Source organism: Hylobates moloch, unplaced genomic scaffold, assembly GCF_009828535.3.
Source record: "Hylobates moloch isolate HMO894 unplaced genomic scaffold, HMol_V3 SCAFFOLD_16, whole genome shotgun sequence".
Taxonomy (NCBI): Eukaryota; Metazoa; Chordata; class Mammalia; order Primates; family Hylobatidae; genus Hylobates; species Hylobates moloch.
In genome coordinates this window covers 32,002,473-32,023,588 of record NW_026652291.1, presented here as the reverse complement: position 1 = coordinate 32,023,588, position 21,116 = coordinate 32,002,473, and the positions used below count along the sequence as shown (strand labels likewise).

The 21,116-nt window shown below is 39.5% G+C and overlaps 1 protein-coding gene across 15 annotated transcripts in view; it reads right to left on the bottom strand.

The window, feature by feature from the left end:
* NUMB (NUMB endocytic adaptor protein) overlaps positions 1-21,116 on the bottom strand; it is a 202,294-nt gene that overhangs the window by 44,896 nt on the left and 136,282 nt on the right. For all 15 annotated transcript variants that reach the window (XM_032134911.2, XM_032134917.2, XM_032134912.2 and 12 more), the window contains one exon: positions 3,316-3,390. In XM_032134911.2, the coding sequence (XP_031990802.1) occupies positions 3,316-3,390 (75 nt within the window). The remainder of the gene's footprint in view (positions 1-3,315; positions 3,391-21,116) is intronic.

Sequence of the window (21,116 nt, the reverse complement as noted above, 5' to 3'; positions counted from 1 at the left end):
ATTCTCAGTATAGCTATAGAAAGAGTATTTAAAAGAAGGGGGAGGCCAGGTGCGGTGGCTCATGCCTGTAATCTCAGCACTTTGGGAGACTGAGGAGGGTGGATCACAAGCTCATGAGTTCGAGACTACCCTGGCCAACACGGTGAAACTCTGTCTCTACTAAAAATACAAAAAATTAGCCGGGTGTGGTGGCGGGCACCTGTAATCCCAGCTACTCGGGAGGCTGAGGCAGGAGAATTGCTTGAACCTGGGAGGCGGAGGTTGCAGTGAGCCAAGATTGCACCACTGCACTCCAACCTGGGTGACAGAGCAAGACTCCGACTCGGGGGAAAAAAAAAAAGAATGGGGATATTTCATTGAGTATAAGAAACAGGAAATTTACCCCAGTGACCCAAAACTTCAATTTCGTGTTTTAATAATACATGCCAGTGCAAAACTACATATAACATTTGCTCCAAATCTAGTATTTGTCTGAAAAATTTTAAATAACTTCTTGATAAGAAGTCTAGAAATGGTCAATTTCCCCTCAAAGTTTAAAAGTTTAAGTATGTTTAGAAAACAATCACCAACATATCTAAAACTTTCTTTTTTATTATTTATTTCTCACTATGTTACCCAGGCTGGTCTTGAACTCCTGGCTTTAAGCGATCCTCCCATCTCAGACTTCTAAGTAGCTGAGATTATAGGCGCAAGCTACTGTGCTTGGCTTAAAACTTTCTTTTAGTCATTAAAAACCATAGGAAAATAAAGATCTTTAGAAATAAGCAAAACAGTTTTGGTAAACTTAAAACATTAGACATAATATTTGATTATGGTTATTGTAAGACTCAATTTGACCACATATTGCAGATCAGATTGTATTCTGTATATTCATTCTAGAAGTATTTTTTGAGTTACTATGTGCCAGCCACTGTTCCATGCATAGGTATAATTTTTAAAATGGCTATTTAGTTTCTAATTCTGATGAATATAAAAACATTAAATTTTATTATCTAAATAGTCCTATGCCTCAAGCAATCACACTTACAGCCTATTATCTTCTTGGTTTTTAAAAAAAGGTAAGATAAAACAAAAAAACCCACTGAATACATTAGTTTTAAAACTAGACAGTTAAATAGTGGCTATCTCTGGGATTGTAGGAAATTTCATTTTATTTGTGTACTTTTTTGGTTCATTTGTATTTTATACAATAAACACATATTGCTTATATAATAAAGAGATATTTCTAATTAAAAGTATTTCAAAAAAAAAACAAAACTAGACAGTTAAGAGGATTAACTGCTCATTAAACAACAAAATACCATTTCTCAATATGTTCTGGGCAAACTTAAACCACCTCTAGCTTTTCCTTACTTACAGAGTGCACATGAAGCCATACTCTGAATCAAAAGACTTTCTAAGGGCTCATTTCACAGTGGCCATTTCATCATAAGTTGTGTAAATTATAAGATTTTAATAATTATTTATAGTTTGTTTCAGGGCTATCTAGTCTGTTCACCGATTTGTTTTCAGTCATTAGTATAAAATATTATTTAATGGGCAAATAATTGCATTACTTTAAAATAATGTTCTTAGCTAAAATCATTTTGTTTGTGTATTTATTTAGTTGAGACAAGGGCTCACTGTGTTGCCCAGGCTGGTCTCAAACTCCTAGACTCAAGCAATCCTCCTACCTCAGCCTCCCGAGTAACTGATATTTTGTTTATTATTCTTCTAGATGAACCCAGAATTATTTTGTTAAAGAAAATTAAATTTTTACTTCTCTTTTAAATTTGGTGTTGACAAAATGGAAAATTAAATTATCTGAGACTATGTTTAACTGGGGAATATATTTAGGTTGGCATGGAAGGTCTACAAACTATAATTTCATGTACCATGACACAAGGTCCCCTTAACGTAAATGACAGATTGGAGAGTGCAGATAAGACTAGCAAAGGCTTGAATCATTTAAGAATTTTAATGATCAAAATCTGAGATAAAGAGTACATATAGGTATATATGTACATATATAACTGTACATACGTCTGTATCTTTTTTTTTAATTTTTTAGTTCTTTGTATATTATAGCCAATTACTTTGCTCCTGTCCCTTCTACGACAGATTCAGGTACTTATTCCAAAATTAAATCTACCTCTCTGACTTGGTTGCTTTCTGAATTTTATATATTTTATATTCAGGAATTATAGATAAGAAGTAATATAGACTACGCCAAGAAGCAGAAACGTTCTGATTACTAAGCAAATTGAGGGAAAAAAGCACACATTAGTAGTCAAACTTGTGGCAGCCCACCATACCAGCAAACCCAAAGCAACATGTATTTAATGCTGTTGGGACCAGAGCATGCAGAAGTAATGCTTAAAGCTTTCACAGCAAAGTGGGGAAAGGCCACATATTAGAGAGAAGGAGGGTTGTGAAAAGGGCTATCAGATCTATGGAACATTCCTCAAACCTATGGACAATCTGAAATTAACACTTTGAATCTTTATGAATTCCAAACTCGTTCTCTCCTTTCACTGAATACACAGGCATGTGCTTGGGATGTGTTCTATGGCATAACAGGCAGAGGAAACACTAGTTATCCTGGGAAAGGGCTCTCTACTTCAAGTGTGCTAAAGTTTATGTAAAAGGCAGTAGAAATAGACTGTTTATGTTAGAGGTGTATAGAGAAGAAAATTGGGGAGTAGGAGTCAAGATAATAGTAAGAAGTCTCCAAAAAGGAAACCTCACCAGGCATCAACACAGATCTCTATCCTCTAGTTTTCCCCAGGAAGCTATTTTTTATAGTATATTTAAAACCCGTAATTTATAGCCCAGTTATCACAGTTAGGGTAAGATGTTAACTGTAACAGTTTTATCCTAGTCTTAGAATACTATTCTTCTATCAGATTTCACAACATTTGTTTCACATGGGTTATAAATCAAAAGTACCTTTAGGATAATATCTGACCTAAATTTAAATGGCTTGTCTTATAATTTATACCTCTGGATGGACAACATGAGATGATTTTAAATTTTTTAATTATTATTTTATTATTTAAGAAAAAAATTTTGAAATTAATAGAGACAGGGTCTCGAAATGTTGCCCAGGCTGGTCTCAAACTCCTGGCCTCATGCAATCCTCCTGCCTCAGCCTCCCAAAGTGCTAGGATTACAGGAGTGAGCCACCACGCTTGGCTGAGATGCTCCTTATTAGCAAGCCCACATCTTTTTAACAGAAACACAGTTTCTACTGGGTCACTAAAATGTACTGAGCAAAATCTTTTAAGAAAATATTGACAGCATATAGATCAACACTGGCAACCATCAAATACATACAGCTTTCAATCTTTTTACAGCATCTTCACAGATGTGCATTCCTCTTGATTCATCAACTTCTACATGGCCAAGGTACTGCAGAAAGAAGGAGAAAGTTAGGGCTATTGCTATGTTTACCAAGTAGCTACTATACAGTAAGCATTAGGTGAAAATTGAATACAGGTTGAGCATTCCAAATCTGAAAAAATTTGAAATCTGAAACACTTCTGGGTGTCAAGCATGTTTGATAAGAGACACACAACCTGTATTGAAATTCCTACACTCAAGAAATAGCCATTGAAAAAGAGTTCAGATAATGTAACTTTACATATTCTCAGTGTCCTCATAGGAATAAGATTTAGAATAATTATTTCAAAAAGGTGTTATAGGTAAGTGAAGAAGTACACAGTAGGCACTAAACATTACCTGAATCTACTGGATCTGAAGCATAACAGCCTGTGCTAGACACAGTTACTATGTCTCTACACATAAAAGTAATCCTAAGACAAAGTATATATACATACCTTTTAAAAAGCACAAACAAAAATGACAGTTTTTCAAAGACTGAAGAAATCACACAATCCTTTTATGGGGAGCATATAAGAGCATGGCAGATCACCAAAACAAATTTTGAGAAGGTATTACATCTGAGCTTTAAAAGATACATAAAATTTGAAGAGGCAAAAATTGAAAGGTTGAAAGACTATTTCAGGCTGAGAGAATTACATAAACTTATAGGTGTGGAATAGGATAACTATACATCAGTGCTGGGACTCAGAACACATTACCCCAAAGTATGGTGCTGAATGCTTTGAACTAAAAAAGAACCAAGGTCTGACCTTCTCTTGACGTCCTGACTCTAACTCCTCCTTCTTCCCCTGAAGAGCAGGAGGGGCTTTCTCTGAAGTTCTCTTATCTGCCCAAAGATAGATCCTTCAAAAAGGAGCTCAATTGTTATTTATGCCCTCCCTGGGAATCTTATCAACTAGAGTAGATTAACTGTATCACAGAAGAAGAGACTAAAGGTCAACACCCCAGACTCTATCACAGGCTATCACCTATTCTTCTGAGGGCTGCTCCAGACAACTTGTATTATAGGAGAGACTTTTTATCTGCATAACAAGGCAAGCTTTGCTCACCCTGCATTTCCTCCCCTCATATTCCCATAGGTTGTCACCACCTCCCCTCAAGTCCCTATTCCTTTCTGTAGTTCAGGATGCCATAAAAATGTCAATCATCTGGCCTTCAAGTTTGATATTTTGTGAGACTCTTATGTACAAACACATAATACATTTTGCCTTTTTTTCCTGCTAATCTATCTACTGTCAGTTTATCTCATATACTCAAATACTGAATATTCAAAGGGTGGAGGGAAAGTTCTCTTCTCTCCAGCATCAACAAATATTCTTGTTTGGCTTGAATATGAAATACATGCAGCTGGGGAATTGAAGTGCTGAAATAGCACTTAACCCTAGAGACAATGGAGAGCTAACAAAGATTTTTTTTTTCAAGGTAGTAATATGATTCAAGATCTGGCTGCAGGTAATATGGAGTGGACACACTACACCCTGTCCCTCCCACTGACTGAAACCTTAAAACCTGAACAGAATTCACGGAACGGGTACTTAAGCTTTCTGAAAAGTAAACAGAAGATGAATCAGAGTAGAATACCAGAATTCAAAGTACTATGGAAATGGCAAGGAATTTACCTCCCCTTTCTCTCTTTGGTACCTCCAGACTGAGAAAATAACTTTTATCTGAGGAATGCAAGTCCTTTTAATTATCAGGCCAACAGAGACATTAAAATGAGACTGCAATCACACTCTACTACCCACTTTGACCTATGTATCCCTCTTCTGAAAATGCTTGCTACTGCCACAAGTGGCTAGAAATAAACCTAATAATGTCACACCAGACACTATAACCCACACCCTACCTATTGCTTAACAATGTATAGCCAATCACTAGTCAATGTTATTTCTGTAAACCAATGAGAATTTCTGACACACAACTTTTTTATCAGCCCACTCCCTGTCCCCTTCTTTTGCTTTTAAAAATCCACTTGCTTGCTGGGTATGGTGGCTCAAGCCTGTAATCCCAGCACTTTGGGAAGCCAAGGTAAGAAGATAATTTGAGGCCTGGAGTTCAAGACCAGCCGGGACAACATAGTGAGACCCTGTCTCTACAAAAATAAAAAAATTAGCACACACCTGTAGTACTAACTATTCAGAAGGCTGAGGCAGGAGGATTGCTTAAGCCCAGGAGTCCAAGACTGCACTGAGCTATGATCATGCCACAGCACACCAGCCTGGGTGATAGAGAGAGACTCTGTCTCTAAAAACCAAAATTAAATGAAGAAAACTTTTTAAAATAAAATAAAAAAAAATCCACCTGTAACTGCTAATTGAAGTATACATCCAGGGCAACTTCAATCTATGCTACTGGGTTGCAATACTCAACCTTGGCCCAAATAAACCTTCTACTTATATTAATTTTGCCTCAGCTTCTTCCTTTTGGGTTGACAAGTCTGAACTTAGCACAGCCAGAAATCCAAAAGCGAGTGCTGTGATACAGAAAGACGTCTGGGAAAATCTCTCCAGCTCTGGTCTGAGGACCAGGAAATGGAACTCCTAAAGCTCAGAGAGAGTACAGGAGTCCACCTCTCTTTTATTGGTTCTCTCACATCTCAGCCACCAGGAAATCCTGTGATGGTGTGATACAAAGGTAGCAACAAAAGAAACCTGCAAGAGCCACACCTCTAAGGCAGAGGGAACTACCTCTCTGTTTAGTAGAATGGTGATTCCAGGAAGATGGGGCCAATCCCCCCTTTGCTTTTTTCCTTTCTCTCTGATCTCCTGCCATTTGACCCTAGATACAAGTGAAACTGTGGGACTTCATGGTAGTCCAGAGCAACCAGAGCCCTAGGTTTCTGGCTAGAGGACAAGAAAAAGGAGCTCCAGGGAACCAGAAAGTACCAAAGAAGGCACAGGAAGGGAGGAGCTTGAGAAAGACCATTAATTTGTTTGTGAATTCCCAGGCTCACCCTGCAGCTGCACAGTTAAGAATCTGATTCTAATTAGCATATTCAGGATGTTGACAGCTGAACTAATGTACAGACCACCTCCTGGTTCCCAAACTGACCCCTAGGTGACATATACACAGAATAGATCAGAATAGCACGGCAGATCAGAATAGCGTTGCAGAAGCTTTGAAAACTAAACTGATGGCCGGTCGCAGTGGGTCACGCCTGTAATCCCAGCATTTTGGGAGGCCGAGGTGGGTAGATCACTTGAGGTCAGGAGTTTGAGACCAGCCTGGCCAACACGGTGAAAGCCCGTCTCTACTAAAAATACAAAAATTAGCCGGGCATGGTGGCAGGCACCTGTAATCCCAGCTCCTCGGGAGGCTGAGGCAAGAGAATTACTTGAACCTGGCAGGCAGAGATTGCAGTGAGCCGAGATCGCCCATTGCACTCCAGCTTGGGCAACAAGAGAGAAACTTTGTGTCAGAAAAAAAGAAAAAAGAAAAAGAAAACTGAACTGATATTGGAACCACATCCCACAGAAAGTGAGTAAGAACTTGTAGCCTGAGACCTAACTGGACTGACTGGCATAGGAAATGTTAATTAAAAAGGAATTAACATTTACTGATTAACTACTATGTGCCAGAAACTGTGCTGGATGCTTTATATATTTTGTCTAACCTAATAACTACTCAGAAAGGTATGTTTGATCGCTTGATTTTAAAACTGAGGAACGGAAATGAGGTTTAGGAGTGCTGAATAACTTTCCCAAAGTCATACACACAGCTAGCTAGTCAGGGAAGAATATGGTTTACATTCATGACTTCAAAGTCCAAAGGTCTCACACTTGACTTTACCACAATTCAAGAAAACTTTTCCTGATTTTTCATTCCTATTATAAGGAAATTTAAAAAAACAACAGGTTCTTTCCACATTTTTTCCTACGATTTTTAAAAATAAGAGTCATTTCCTTGGCAAATTCTTCCTGTGGCAGGGCTGAAACTGTCAATTACAAGTAAGCCTCTCTGAAGACTCAGTGAAAACATCTAAAATAAGTTCATCATTATTCATACTTTCTCATTTCCTCTCAAGTTACAGAATTCCCACTTGGAAGAGAATTATTATTATTTTTTTGAGACAGAGCCTCACTCTGTTGCCAGACTGGAGTACAGTGGTGCAATCTCAGCTCACTGCAATCTCCACCTCCCGGGTTCAAGCGATTCCCCTGCCTCAGCCTCCTGAGCAGCTGGGACTACAGGCACGTGCCACCACACCCAGCTAATTTTTGTATTTTTAGTAGAGATGGGATTTCACCATATTGGCCAGGCTGGTCTCGATCTCTTGACCTCATGATCTGCCTGCCTCGGCCTCCCAAAGTGCTAGGAGGCTTAATGACATTTTGGAATATGGTGCTGTAAAAGTACATCATTATTGAGCAAAACTAAAAAAAAACAGTTAAAAACCTAGTATCTGTAATTTCTGAGTAAGACTGGTTCTTAGAGATGACTTCAGTTCACATACATGGTCCTGTAGGGCATAGATTTATTCATTTTTTAAAAACATACAGTAAAATTCACTCTTTTTGGTTTAGAGGTCTATGAGATTTGACAAATGTATACAGCTGTGTAACTACCACCACAATCAAGTTTGATCACCCTCAAAAATTCCCTCATGATGCCCATTTGTAATCAACTCCTCCCCCTGCCCTCCCCCGCCACACCCAGTCCCCAGCCTCCAAAACTACTGATCTGTTTTCTATTCCTATAATTTTGCCTTTTAAAGAATATCATATTGGCTGGGCACGGTGGCTCACGCCTGTAATCCCAGCACTTTGGGAGGTGGAGGCAAGTGGATCACTTGAGGTCAGGAGTTCAAGACCAGCCTGGCCAATATGGTGAAACCCCGTCTCTACTAAAAATACAAAAATTGGCTGGGCATGGTGGCAGGCTCCCGTAGTCCTAGCTACTCAGGAGGCTGAGGCACAAGAACTGCCTGAATCCGAGAGGCAGAGGTTGCGGTGAGCCAAGGTGGCATCACTGCACTCCAGCCTGGGAGATAGAGCGAGACTCCATCTCAAAAAAAAAAAAAAAAAAAAAAAAAGTCATATAAATGGAATCATACAGTATGTTCTCTTTTACAACTGAGTAAGTATTTCATCATATGCATATATCACTATGTTTATCCAATCACCAGTTGAAGTATATCTTGGTTATTTCCGGTTTTGGTGATAATAAATAAAGCCATTATACTATACCTTTATAGGTTTTCATATAAGAAATTTGGTCATATGGTAATTGAATGTCTGACTTTATAAGATACTCTTTCCCAAAATGTCTTCACCATTTTACCTTCCCACCTGCAATGTATGAGTTTCAGTTGCTCAGCAATTGGTATTGTCTCTTTTTTTAAGCCATTCTAATAGGTACATAGTGGTATTTCTTGCCATTTTAATTTGCATAATATTCCTAATGACTAATAGTTCTTGGCCTCTGCTTATCCACATCTTTTTCTGTTTTTGTTTTTATTTGTATCCACATCTTATTTGATGAAGTATCTGTTTAAATTTGTCTATTCTAAAAAAATTATGTTATTTCTTTCCTGTTGGGTTTAGAGAGTTCTTAATACACTCTGGGTTCAAGCCTTTTGTAGACATGTTTTGCAAATGTTTTTTCCTAGTCTCTGGCTTTACTTTTCATTCATTTTTGTTTTGAGATGGAGTCTCACTCTGTCACCCAGGCTGGGGTGTGCAATGGCGCGATCTCAGCTCACTACAACCTCCGCCCCCCAGGTTCAAGCGATTCTTCTGCCTCATCCTCCCAAGTAGCTGGGATTACAGGCATGCGCCACCACACCCAGCTAATTTTGTATTTTTAATCGAGATGGGGTTTCTCCATGTTGGTCAGGCTGGTCTGGAACTCCCGACCTCAGGTGATCCACTTGCCTCCACCTCCCAAAGTGCTGGGATTACAGGCGTGAGCCACTGTGTCCGGCCAATTTTTCATTCTCTTAACAGTGTCTTTAGCAAAGCAGAAGTTTTCATCTTGATGAGGTTAATTTTTTTTAATATACTTTGATATTATATCTAAGCAATCTTTGCCTAGCTCAAGTTCTCAGAGGTTTTTTGATTTAGATTGTAAGCTCCACAACGGTAGAAAACTTGTATGTGTTGTATTCATTCAGGTATGGTAACCACTAGTGTGTGTCATATATAGTAGTGCTAAATACATATTTATTGCATGAATGAATTCATCTGAAATTTCAGCTTGAGCTTCTCCCTTCTCAGTCCTCTTTTCTCTCTCTTTTTCTCTCTCAGAGCTGGGACACCCATCTTCTCCTGCCCTTAAACATTAATTTGGTTGGTTGAATCTATGGATGCGGAGGGCTGAGTGTATATGCAAAGTGTTTAGTATGTACCTAACAGTAAACACTCAGTTTATTTTAGACTTTGAGGAAAAGTAGGATTTTAGGAGCTTCTGACTACTCTCTTTGAACTTCCCATAGCTTTCGCCCTTAATACACAAATTAAACACTGATCCTTATTCCTCTCTTGAACTCCAGTACCAAGTTTTGACTCTCAGCTCACTGCACTCGTTACTTGACCTCGTGAAGGATACTTAACTATCTTGTCACTCAGTAGTGTTGTTTCAAGAATTAAAAAAGAGTTTATATATTTAAAGCACCCAGCACAGTGTCTGGTAATCAGTAAGTGCTCAATAAATAAAGCTATTTTAACTGTTATCTGATTTCTTTGGTGGCCTTCAGAGCTTAGCTTGTTGCAAACTGCACCTCCTGTACCTCTGATGTTTGTATTTACCTGCTTATTTCTTTTACTAATACCTCAGATCTCAACAGCAGGGGCAAACACTTCAAAGTATTTTCTTTTCTTTTCTTCAGAGACAGGATCTTGCTTTGTCACCCAGGCTGGAGTGCAGTGGTCCAAACATAGCTAACTGCAGCCTTAGGCTCAAGCAATCCTCCCACCTCCGCCCCCAAAGAGCTGGGACTACAGGCACACACCACAACACCCAGTTAATTTTTGTATTTTTTTGTAGAGATGGGGTTTTGCTGTGTTGCCCAGGCTGGTCTCAAACTCTTGAGCTCAAGCGTTCGGCCTGCCTTGGCCTCCCAAAGTGCTGAGATTACAGGCTTCAGCCACCATGCCTGGCCTTAAAGTATTTTCCAGTTCTCCCTCTTCACTTGACTTTCAATCAGTTCCACATATATATTTTTTTCATAGTCACATTTCCCTGATCAGAAATTTTGTTGCTCTCAATTATTTGCCAATTAAGTAGAAGCAAAAAATGGTTAGGGATCGAATCCTTGATTTGCAGCTTTCTGGCTTCATGGTCTTGGGCAAATTACATGACTTGTCTGTGTATCACTTGTCTGTGTGTCAATTTCCTCATCTTCTATAATGAGAATACAGCAGTAACCACTGGCAGTTTGAGGATTAAATGAATTAATACATACAAAGTACTTAGAACCATGCCCCACACATAGCAAATACTATACATGTCTTCGCTTTTTAAGTACAGATTTAGTATGGTATACCAGGTGTTCAGTCTTGTCTACTGTGTTAGTCAGGGTTTTCCAGAGAGACAGAACCAATAGGATGGATGGACAGACGGTCAGATGGATAGATGAATGAATGAATATTTACTACAGGAATTGGCCATGCAATTATGGAGGATGAGAAGTCCTATGACAGGCTGTCTGCAAGCTGGAAACCTAGGGATACCAATAGTGTGGTTCAGTCCAAGTCCAAAAGCCTTAGAAACAAGGAAGCTGACAATACAACTCTCTGAGGCTGAAGGCCTGAGAACCCGGGGGTGCTGCTGGTACAAGTCCCAGAGTCCAAAGGCTGATGAGCCTGGAGACCTAATGATTTTCCACGCATATATTTTATAGTCTCTTCTATGGTCTATTATCTCAAGGTCTTACAGTGCTAATTCTCTTGTCTCTTATTGTATAATCCTTTATTATATCTGCTAATCATTCCTACATATGATTTATAACATTTAAAAAGTTATAAGGTCATCTTTACTGATGCTAAACTTTTTGGGAGGAATTTCATGCATTCTAGATTATGAAATTTGCTTCTAGGCTGGGTGCGGTGGCTCAGGCCTGTAATCCCAGCACTCTGGGAGGCTGAGGCGGGAGGATCACGAGGTCAGGAGATCAAGACCATCCTGGCTAACACAGTGAAACCCCGTCTCTCCTAAAAATACAAAAAATTAGCCAGGCATGGTGGCGGGCACCTGTAGTCCCAGCTACTCAGGAGGCTGAGGCAGGAGAATGGCATGAACCAGGGAGGCAGAGCTTGCAGTGAGCTGAGATCGTGCCAGTGCACTCCAGCCTGGGTGACAGAGCGAGACTCTGTCTCAAAAAAAAAAAAAAAAAAGGTGCTTCTAAAAGGTACCTGATATGGTTTAGCTCTGTGTTCCCACCCAAATCTCACCCTGAATTGCAATAATCCCCATGCATCAAGGGCAGGACAAGGTGGAAGTAATTGGATCATGGGGGCGGTTTCCCCCATGCTGTTCGTGGGATGATCAGCTAGTCTCATGAGACCTGATGGTTTTATAAGCGTCTGGCATTTCCCTTGCTGGCTCTCATTCTCTCTCCTGCCACCTTGTGAAGAGGTGCCTTCCGCCACGATTTTAAGTTTCCTGAGGCCTCCCCAGCCATGAGGAACTGTGAGTCAAATTAAACCTCTTTTCTTTATAAATTACCCAGTCTTGGGTATTTCTTCATAGCAGCATGAGAACGAACTAATACAGCACCCCAGCCATATTACTATCCTAAGACCTATTTTATATTAATATGGGGATTCTTATACCATGTAGGGTTATGATATATGAAGTCTAAACCTAGGATTTCAATTTTTTCTAGGAGGCTCCTTTTTTTCCATTTGAGTCCAGGCAAGCTTCTTTTTCTGCTTTTTCTTCTAGTTCTCTATTTCATGGATTGTAACACTGGAGGTTCTGGTTCTATGCTGGGTTCTCAGTTCTAATTATCTGCTTTGTATAAGTCCAGTGCCTTCAAAATGGATGGTGAAACCAAAGTCTTTAACTAATAAATTCTTTTTTATTTTATTTATTTATTTTTTTTAGACAGTCTCGCTCTGTTGCCCAGGCTGGAGCTCAATGGCACGATCTCAGCTCACTGCAACCTCCACCTCCTGAGTTCAAGCAATTCTTGTGCCTCAGCCTCCCGAGAAGCTGGGATTACAGGCGTATGCCACCACACCCAGCTAATTTTTGTATTTTTAGTAGAGACAGGGTTTCACCATGTTGGCCAGGCTGGTCTCGAACTCCTGACCTCAGATGATCCACCTGCCTTGGCCTCCCAAAGTGCTGGGATTACAGGGTGAGCCACCACGCCCAGCCTCATAAATTCTTTCTCTCCTAGGCTGCTCCATCAGCTGGCATCATTCCTACCTTGCTTTCAATTCCCTTTTAATTTCTATTAGCAGGAGAGATGTGTCTTCATTGAAAACTCAGCTATCTTTAAGAGAAAAATATTGTTTATTTGTTTAAAAATGTATTCAACCCCCCGATTCTAAAATAAAAGTTGAAATGATGTTTTTACAAAGGAAATAAAAAGGATTTATTCAGCACTCCTAGGTTTTTGTATTCAGAATTCAGAGTATTTCTTTTTTTTTTTTTCCTTGAGATGGAGTTTCGCTCTTGTTGCCCAGGCTGGAGTGCAATGGCACGATCTCAGCTCACCGCAACCTCTGCCTCCTGGGTTCAAGCGATTCTCCTGTCTCAGACTCCCAAGTAGCTGGGATTACAGGCATGCGCCACGATGCCCAACTAATTTTGTGTTTTTAGTAGAGATGGGGTTTCTCCATGTTGGTCAGGCTGGTCTCAAACTCCTGACTTCAGGTCATCCACCTGCCTTGGCCTCCCAAAGTGCTGGGATTACAGGTGTGAGCCACCATGCCCGGCCTGTATTCAGAGTATTTCCATGTTAAATTAATCCACAGTCTGCCAGAACCAACCAGACCAACTGGTTTTTCTATTGATTTCAGGCTATCTTATAAGTAACCAACATACTAAAATTTCCTATCATTTAAAACCATTTTTTGTTGATTCTCTTGGGTTTTTCAGATAGATATCATCTGTAGAGACAAATATGAAAAAACTTTATTCTTGCTTTCCAACATTTACAATATTTTTTTGTCCAACAGACCACTACTTCTAACCCAGTGTTGAACAGGGGTGTCTGAGAGCATCCTCGTCTTCCTCCCAAATTAACTGCATATGTTTCACCATTATGCATGACTCTGGGACAGTTTTTCAATCATTTAAAGAATGTATTATGCTATTCCTATTATGCTAAGATTTATAAGGACTGAATAATAAATACTTTTTAAGGCTTTTAAATTTGAGATGTAATTCACACCACATAAAATGAATCATTTTAAAGTAAACAATTCAGGACGGACATGGTGGCTCACGCCTGTAATCCCCGCATTTTGGGAGGCTAAGGCAGGAGCATCACTTGAGGTCAGGAGTTCGAGACCAGCCTGACCAACATGGTGAAACACTGTCTCTACTAAAAATACAAAAGTTAGCTGGGTGTGGTGGTGCACATCTGTAATCTCAGCTACTCGGGAGGCTGAGGCATGAGACTCGCTTCAACCCAGGAGGTGGAGGTTGCAGTGAGCCAAATTGCGCCACTGCACTCCAGCCTGGGCAACAGAGCTAGACTGCCTCAAGAAAAATAAACATAAACAATAAACAATTCAGTGGTAGTTAGTATACTCACAACATTGTAGAATCACCACCTTTATCTAGTTCCAAAACATTTTCTTGCACCAAAAGGAAAACTTGTACGCATTAAGCAGTTGTCTCCATTGCCCCTCCCCACAGCCCCCAGCAACTACCAATCTGCATTCTGTCTTTATGAATTTACCTATCCTGGATATTTCACATACAGGGAATCATACAATATGTGGCCTTTCATGTCTGGCTTATTTTACCTAGCATACTGTTTTCCAGGTTCATCCACACCACAGCATATATGTATTTCAATGCTTTTCAATACCTGAGTGACATTCCATTTTATGCATGTACCACAATTTTGTTTATCCATTCTACCATCAATGGACATTTGGAGTGTTTACATCTTTGGCTATTGTGAATAGTGGTGCTATAAACATGTATTTTTCTTGAAGTACCTGTTTTCAATTCTTTGGGGTATATAACTAGCAGTGAAATGTTAGGTCATATGGTAATTCTATACTTAGCTTTTTGAGGTACCACCAATCTGCTTTTCACAGAAGCTGAACCATTTTACTTTCCCACCAGCAATGTATGAGAGCTCCAATTTCTCTACATCCTTGCCAACACTTGTTGTTTTCTGTTTTGTTTCAAATTATAGCCATCCAAGTGAGGGTGAAGTGGTATCTTTGTGGCTTTGATTTGCATTTCCCTGACTAATGATGTTGAGTATCTTTTCAAGTGTTTGTTGGCTAGCTGTGTATCTTCTTTAGATAAATTTCTTTTTTTTATTTTTAAAATTTGAGACAAGGTCTCACTTTGTTGCCCAGGCTGATCTCGAACTCCTGGGCTCAAGCGATCCTGCTGATTCAGCCTCCAAAAGTGCTGGGATTACAGGCATGAGCCACTGCGCCTGGCCTTCTTTGGAGAAATTTCTATTCAAGTCCTTTGCCCATTTAAAAATTAGGTTGTCTTTTTTTGTTAAGATATAAAGGTTCTTTATATATTCTGGACACTAGATCTTTATCAGACATATAATTTCCAAACATTTTCTCCCATTCTATAGTTTCTTTTCACTTTCTTGATAATATTCTTTGATGCACAGTAGTTTCTAATTTTGATGAAATCCAGTGTATCTATTTTTTCTTTCGTTGCTCATGCTTTTAATGTCTTATTTAAGAATCCACTCCCAGATCCAAAGTTGTTAAGACTACCCTATGCTTCCTTTGAATAATTGTATGGTTTTAGACTGTTGATCCTTTTTTTTTTTTTTTTTTTTTTTTTGAGATGGAGTCTTGCTCTGTTGCCCAGGCTGGAGTGCAGTGGCGCGATCTCGTCTCACTGCAACCTCCACCTCCCGGGATCAAGCAATTCTCCTGCCTCAGCCTCCCAAGTAGCTGGGACCACAGGTATCTGCCACCACACCAGGCTAATTTTGGGGGTTTGTGTGTGTGTGTGTGTGTGTGTGTGTGTGTGTGTGTTTTTGAGATGGAGTTTTATTCTTGTTTCCCAGGCTGGAGTGTAATGGCACGATCTCGGCTCACTGCAACCTCCGCCTCCTGGGTTCAGGTGATTCTCCTGCCTCAGTCTCGGACTGCAAAGCGCTAGGATTACAGGCGTGAGCCACCACTTTAGTATTTACTTTTAGATCCCATTTGTTGCTATTTTTGTGCCTATTTGTTCTTTTCTTTTACCCAGACTGCTCATCTGCGATACTTTTTTATGTATATTCATCAGTAGAACTGCTCTATTGTTTTCTTTTTTTGCACTATCTTTATTAGGTTGTTGTAGCAGGATTTTGTCAACGCTATAAAAGAATCTGAAAACTGTCCATTATTTTCCTATATACTCTGGTATAGTTAAATAGCATAAGAATTACTCTGAGTGTTTGACAGAACTGACCTGTGAAACCATCTGTATTAGTTCCTTTTAGATAAACAGACAGTTTTTGGTTTTGTTTTATAACAGCTCTCTTTTTTTTTTGTTTGTTTGTTTTTGTTTGAGATGGAGTCTCGCTCTGTCGCCCAGGCTGGAGTACAGTGGCGCAATCTCGGCTCACGGCAAGCTCCGCCTCCCGGGTTCACGCCATTCTCCTGCCTCAGCCTCTCCGAGTAGCTGGGACTACAGGCGCCCGCCACCATGCCCGGCTAATTTTTTTTTTTTTTGTATTTTTAGTAGAGACGGGGTTTCACTGTGGTCTCGATCTCCTGACCTCGTGATCCGCCCGCCTCGGCCTCCCAAAGTGCTGGGATTACAAGCGTGAGCCACCACGCCCGGCCTAACAGCTCTATTTTTTTAAGGTTTGAGGCCTATTCAACTTTTCCTGCTTTAGTTAACTAGTAAATGTATATTTTCCTAGAACATTTATAGCTAATCTAAAATTTCAAATGTATTAGCATAGGCTGGGCACGGTGGCTCACACCTGTAATCCCAGCACTTTGGGAGGCCAAGATAGGAGGATCACCTGATGTCAGGAGTTCGAGACCAACCTGGCCAACATGGTGAAAAGCTCCGTCTCTACTAAAAACACAAAAATATTAGCCAGGAGTGGTGGTGGGTGCCTGTAATCTCAGCTACAGGGGAAGCTAAGGCAGGAGAATCACTTGAACCTGGGAGGCAGAGGTTGCGGTAAGCTGAGATTGCACCACTGCACTCCTGCCTGGGCGACAAGAGCAAAACTCTGTCTCAAAAAAAAAAAAAAAAAAAAAGGTATTAGCATATACTCCAAGTATTCACATATCTTAATTTCTTTGGGTCTGTGGTTGGGTCTCCCCACTTTCTTATCTGTAGTATTATATACCTGTGCTTTCTTTCATTTTCTATATTAAGGCTAATTTCTACTACTACCTTCAACTCAATCCCTCAATGTTTTCATTTTATATTAATAATAAAATGAGAAAGTAGAGTTTTATGATCTCTGAGTTACCTGTAGGATCTGAGGAATGGATATAGGTTTTAAAGTATTTCCAATGGGCATCATTCTATCACTTAGCTTAATCAGTTCAATTGGGCACATACAGCTATTTATGCCAGCCAAAAAGAAAAAAAAAAAAGGAAGACTTGGTAGAAGGGAACAAAATTATTTCATTTATGGACTATTATAGAAATGTGGAAATAGAAATAAGCTTTGTGTCTTATTAGACTGTGAGAAAAACATGCCCACTGAAATAAACATTATTAAAGAGATCCCTTTTCTTCTCTGAGACACTATCTCACTGAAGAATTGCCGCTGATTTATGCTTAATCGCTAAAATATTTGACACTGGGACTTCTTTTGTTTGTATGCCTTTTCCAAACTCCTTCTGAGTAAGAAATTTTTATTCACAAAAATGTACTTTAGAAAAACTAGTATGTGGAATTTCATTCTTGGATGAATTAAGTCATTTTTCCCTTTCTTGAAAAAATTATTTAAAAAATAGATTCCCTCCCCCTGCTTTCGTGATTTATCCATCACAAGAAATGCAGACCTCTGATGTGAGAGGCTCTACAGTCAGCAGTTCCCAACATTAACAAAAGTGACATGATATTCATCAAGTTATAAGGAGCTTTACAGCATCTTAACACATACATACATAGCCTATGCTATACAGCAAACATAGTATGCAGATGTGCACAATACAATAGCAAAACTTGTTTTGAGTCTTTAACCAAAGAGGAATAGTTAAATTAAAATGGGCTATTCTTTAACTATAAATTTGGACTACAATTCCATCTAACAGTCTGTATGACCTAAGCAGATATGTTTAATCATGTAAGTTTAGAACTGAAAAAAATGTGAGATCCCAAAACTTTACTTTTCAAATGTGACATTAGGTGTCCAAAAAGTTAAGTGAGTTATACAAGGTCATATAACTTAGTAAATTAACAGAGCCAGGAATAGAACTCTGATCTTTTGATTTCTAGATCTATCTTCTTTCAACTACCTCACACAACCTCTCTGTTAAAGCTTACCTGCAACTCTCCTATTTAAGTCATGGTTTACAGTTTACTGTTATTACACATATTAACTTATCATTATTCTTCTTTAAAACAAAGAAAAGATGACAGAATTGGAGTATAGTCATTTTGCAACCCTTAATGAGTAAACCCAGGCAAAGACCATGAAAGAACTACTGCTATTTTCATCACGAGAGAATGATAATCAGCTATTGTGTGCCTTCCGATTAATAGTGAACACCACCAATGAGGTATTTCTGGGGACGGGGGGGAGTTAAATATAACCAAGCCTCTAAAACTAACTACCAATTCAAAAAAAAGTAAAGAAAACAAAGAAACATGTTAAACAAAATGAGTTTTGGGGGCATTCTCATCTTGCTAAGGAGAGAAGGATTAGATTTCAGCACCTACCAGAGGAATGGGCTACATTGAACACCCCAGGCTTTCATCTGGAACACCTGGAAAAGTATGGCCTAGGAACGGAAGTAAATCAGAGGAAGACAGAGCCTTGCCAAAACTATAATCCAGCCTCAATTCTGTTAATACAAAATTTCACAAGGGCATTATTACAAGAAAGGAAACTTTACAGGCCAATCTGTCTCAAAAACATAGATGTGAAGTTTCTGAACAAAATATTAGCAAACAGAATCCCTTAATACACTCAATAAATTCAACTTGATCATGATGAGTACTAAGCTGAGTTTATTTCAGGAATGTAAAGTTGGTTGACTATTCAAAAATCTAATCAGTGGAATAAACCAATTAACAATTAAGATAAAAATAATAATCATCTGGGCTGGGCATGGTGGCTTGCACCTGTAATCCCAGCTCTTTGAGAGGCTGAGGCAGGCAGATCACATGAGGCCAGGAGTTCAAGACCAGCCTGGCCAACATGGTGAAACCCTATCTCTACAAAATATACCAAAATTAGCCAGGCGTGGTGGCGCCTGCCTGTCTCAAAAAAAGCAAGACTCTGTCTTTAAAAAAAAAATCATAATCATCTCAATAAGTACAGGAAAATTTTTGCTAAAATTCAGTTTTCATTCATAGTTTTTAAAATATACCTTAACCGTCCAGGCACGATGGCTCACACCTGTAATCCCAGCACATTGGGAGGCCAAGGTGGGCAGATCACTTGAGGCCAGGAGTTTGAGACTAACAAGGCAAAATCCCATCTCTACTAAAAATACAAAATTAGCTGGGAGTGGTGGTGCATGCCTGTAATCCCAGCTACTCAGGAGGCTGAGGCATGAGAATCGCTTGAACCTGGGAGGTGGAGGTTACAGTAAGCCAAGATCGTGCCACACTCCACTCCAGCCTGGGTGACAGAGCAAAACTCTTGTCTCAAAAAATATATCCATATCTTAACCCAGAGTAGAGGGGAACTTGCTTAATTTGAGAAACTGTGATAAGATTGAAAATGAGGCAAGAATATTTGCTCTCACCAAATCTACCCAGCGCTGTACCACAAGCTCTGCCCAGTGCAATGAGGCAAGAAAAAGTAATTATAAAAATTGAAATGGGCTGGGCGTGGTGGCTCACGCTTGTAATCCCAGCACTTTGGGAGGCCGAGGCGGGCGGATCATGAGGTCAGGAGATCGAGACCATGGTGAAACCCCGTCTCTACTAAAAATACAAAAAATTAGCTGGGCGTGGTGGCAGGCGCCTGTAGTCCCAGCTACTCGGAGAGGCTGAGGCAGGAGAATGGCGTGAACCTGGGAGGCGGAGCTTGCAGTGAGCCGAGATTGCGCCACTGCACTCCAGCCTGGGTGACAGAGCGAGACTCCGTTTAAAAAAAAAAAAAAAAAAAAATTGAAACGGAAGATATACAACTATAATATTCATAGACTATATTATTGTATTAGTAGAAAAAACAGAAGATTCAAATAAAATACTATTAATAACTGCATTTAGTAAGGTTGCTAGATCTAATTTCAATATACAAAAGTGGTTAATATTTTTATAACAGCAATAAGCAGAAAATTATATTTAAAAATTTACCATTTACAACAGCATCAAAACTGAATGCTTGATTTCTTTTTTTTAATTTAATTTTATTATTATTATACTTTAAGTTTTAGGGTACATGTGTACAACATGCAGGTTTGTTACATATGTATACATGTGCCATGTTGGTGTGCTGCACCCATTAACTCATCATTTACATTAGGTATATCTCCTAATGCTATCCCTCCCCCCACCCCACAACAGTCCCCAGTGTGTGATGTTCCCTTTCCTGTGTCCATGTGTTCTCATTGTTCAATTCCCACCTATGAGTGAGAACACGCAGTGTTTGGTTTTTTGTCCTTGCGATAGTTTGCTGAGAATGATGGTTTCCAACTTCATCCATGTCCCTACAAAGGACATGAACTCATCCTTTTTTATGGCTGCATAGTATTCCATGGTGTATATGTGCCACATTTTCTTAATCCAGTCTATCGTTGTTGGACATTTAGGTTGGTTCCAAGTCTTTGCTATTGTGAACAGTGCCACTATAAACATGCGCGTGCATGTCTTTATAGCAGCATGATTTATAATCCTCTGGGTATATACCCAGTAATGGGATGGCTGGGTCAAATGGTATTTCTAGTTCTAGATCCCTGAGGAATCGCCACACTGACTTCCACAATGGTTGAACTAGTTTACAGCCCCACCAACAGTGTAAAAGTGTTCCTATTTCTCCACATCCTCTCCAGCACCTGTTGCTTCCTGACTTTTTAATGATCACCATTCTAACTGGTGTGAGACGGTATCTCATTGTGGTTTTGATTTGCATTTCTCTGATGGCCAGTGATGATGAGCATTTTTTCATGTGTTTTTTGGCTACATAAATGTCTTCTTTTGAGAAGTGTCTGTTCATATCCTTCGCCCCCTTTTTGATGGGGTTGTTTTTTTCTTGTAAATTTGTTTGAGTTCATTGTAGATTCTGGATATTAGCCCTTTGTCAGATGAGTAGGTTGCAAAAATTTTCTCCCATTCTGTAGGTTGCCTGTTCACTCTGATGGTAGTTTCTTTTGCTGTGCAGAAGCTCTTTAGTTTAATTAGATCCCATTTGTCAATTTTGGCTTTTGTTACCATTGCTTTTGGTGTTTTAGACATGAAGTCCTTGCCCATGCCTATGTCCTGAATGGTAC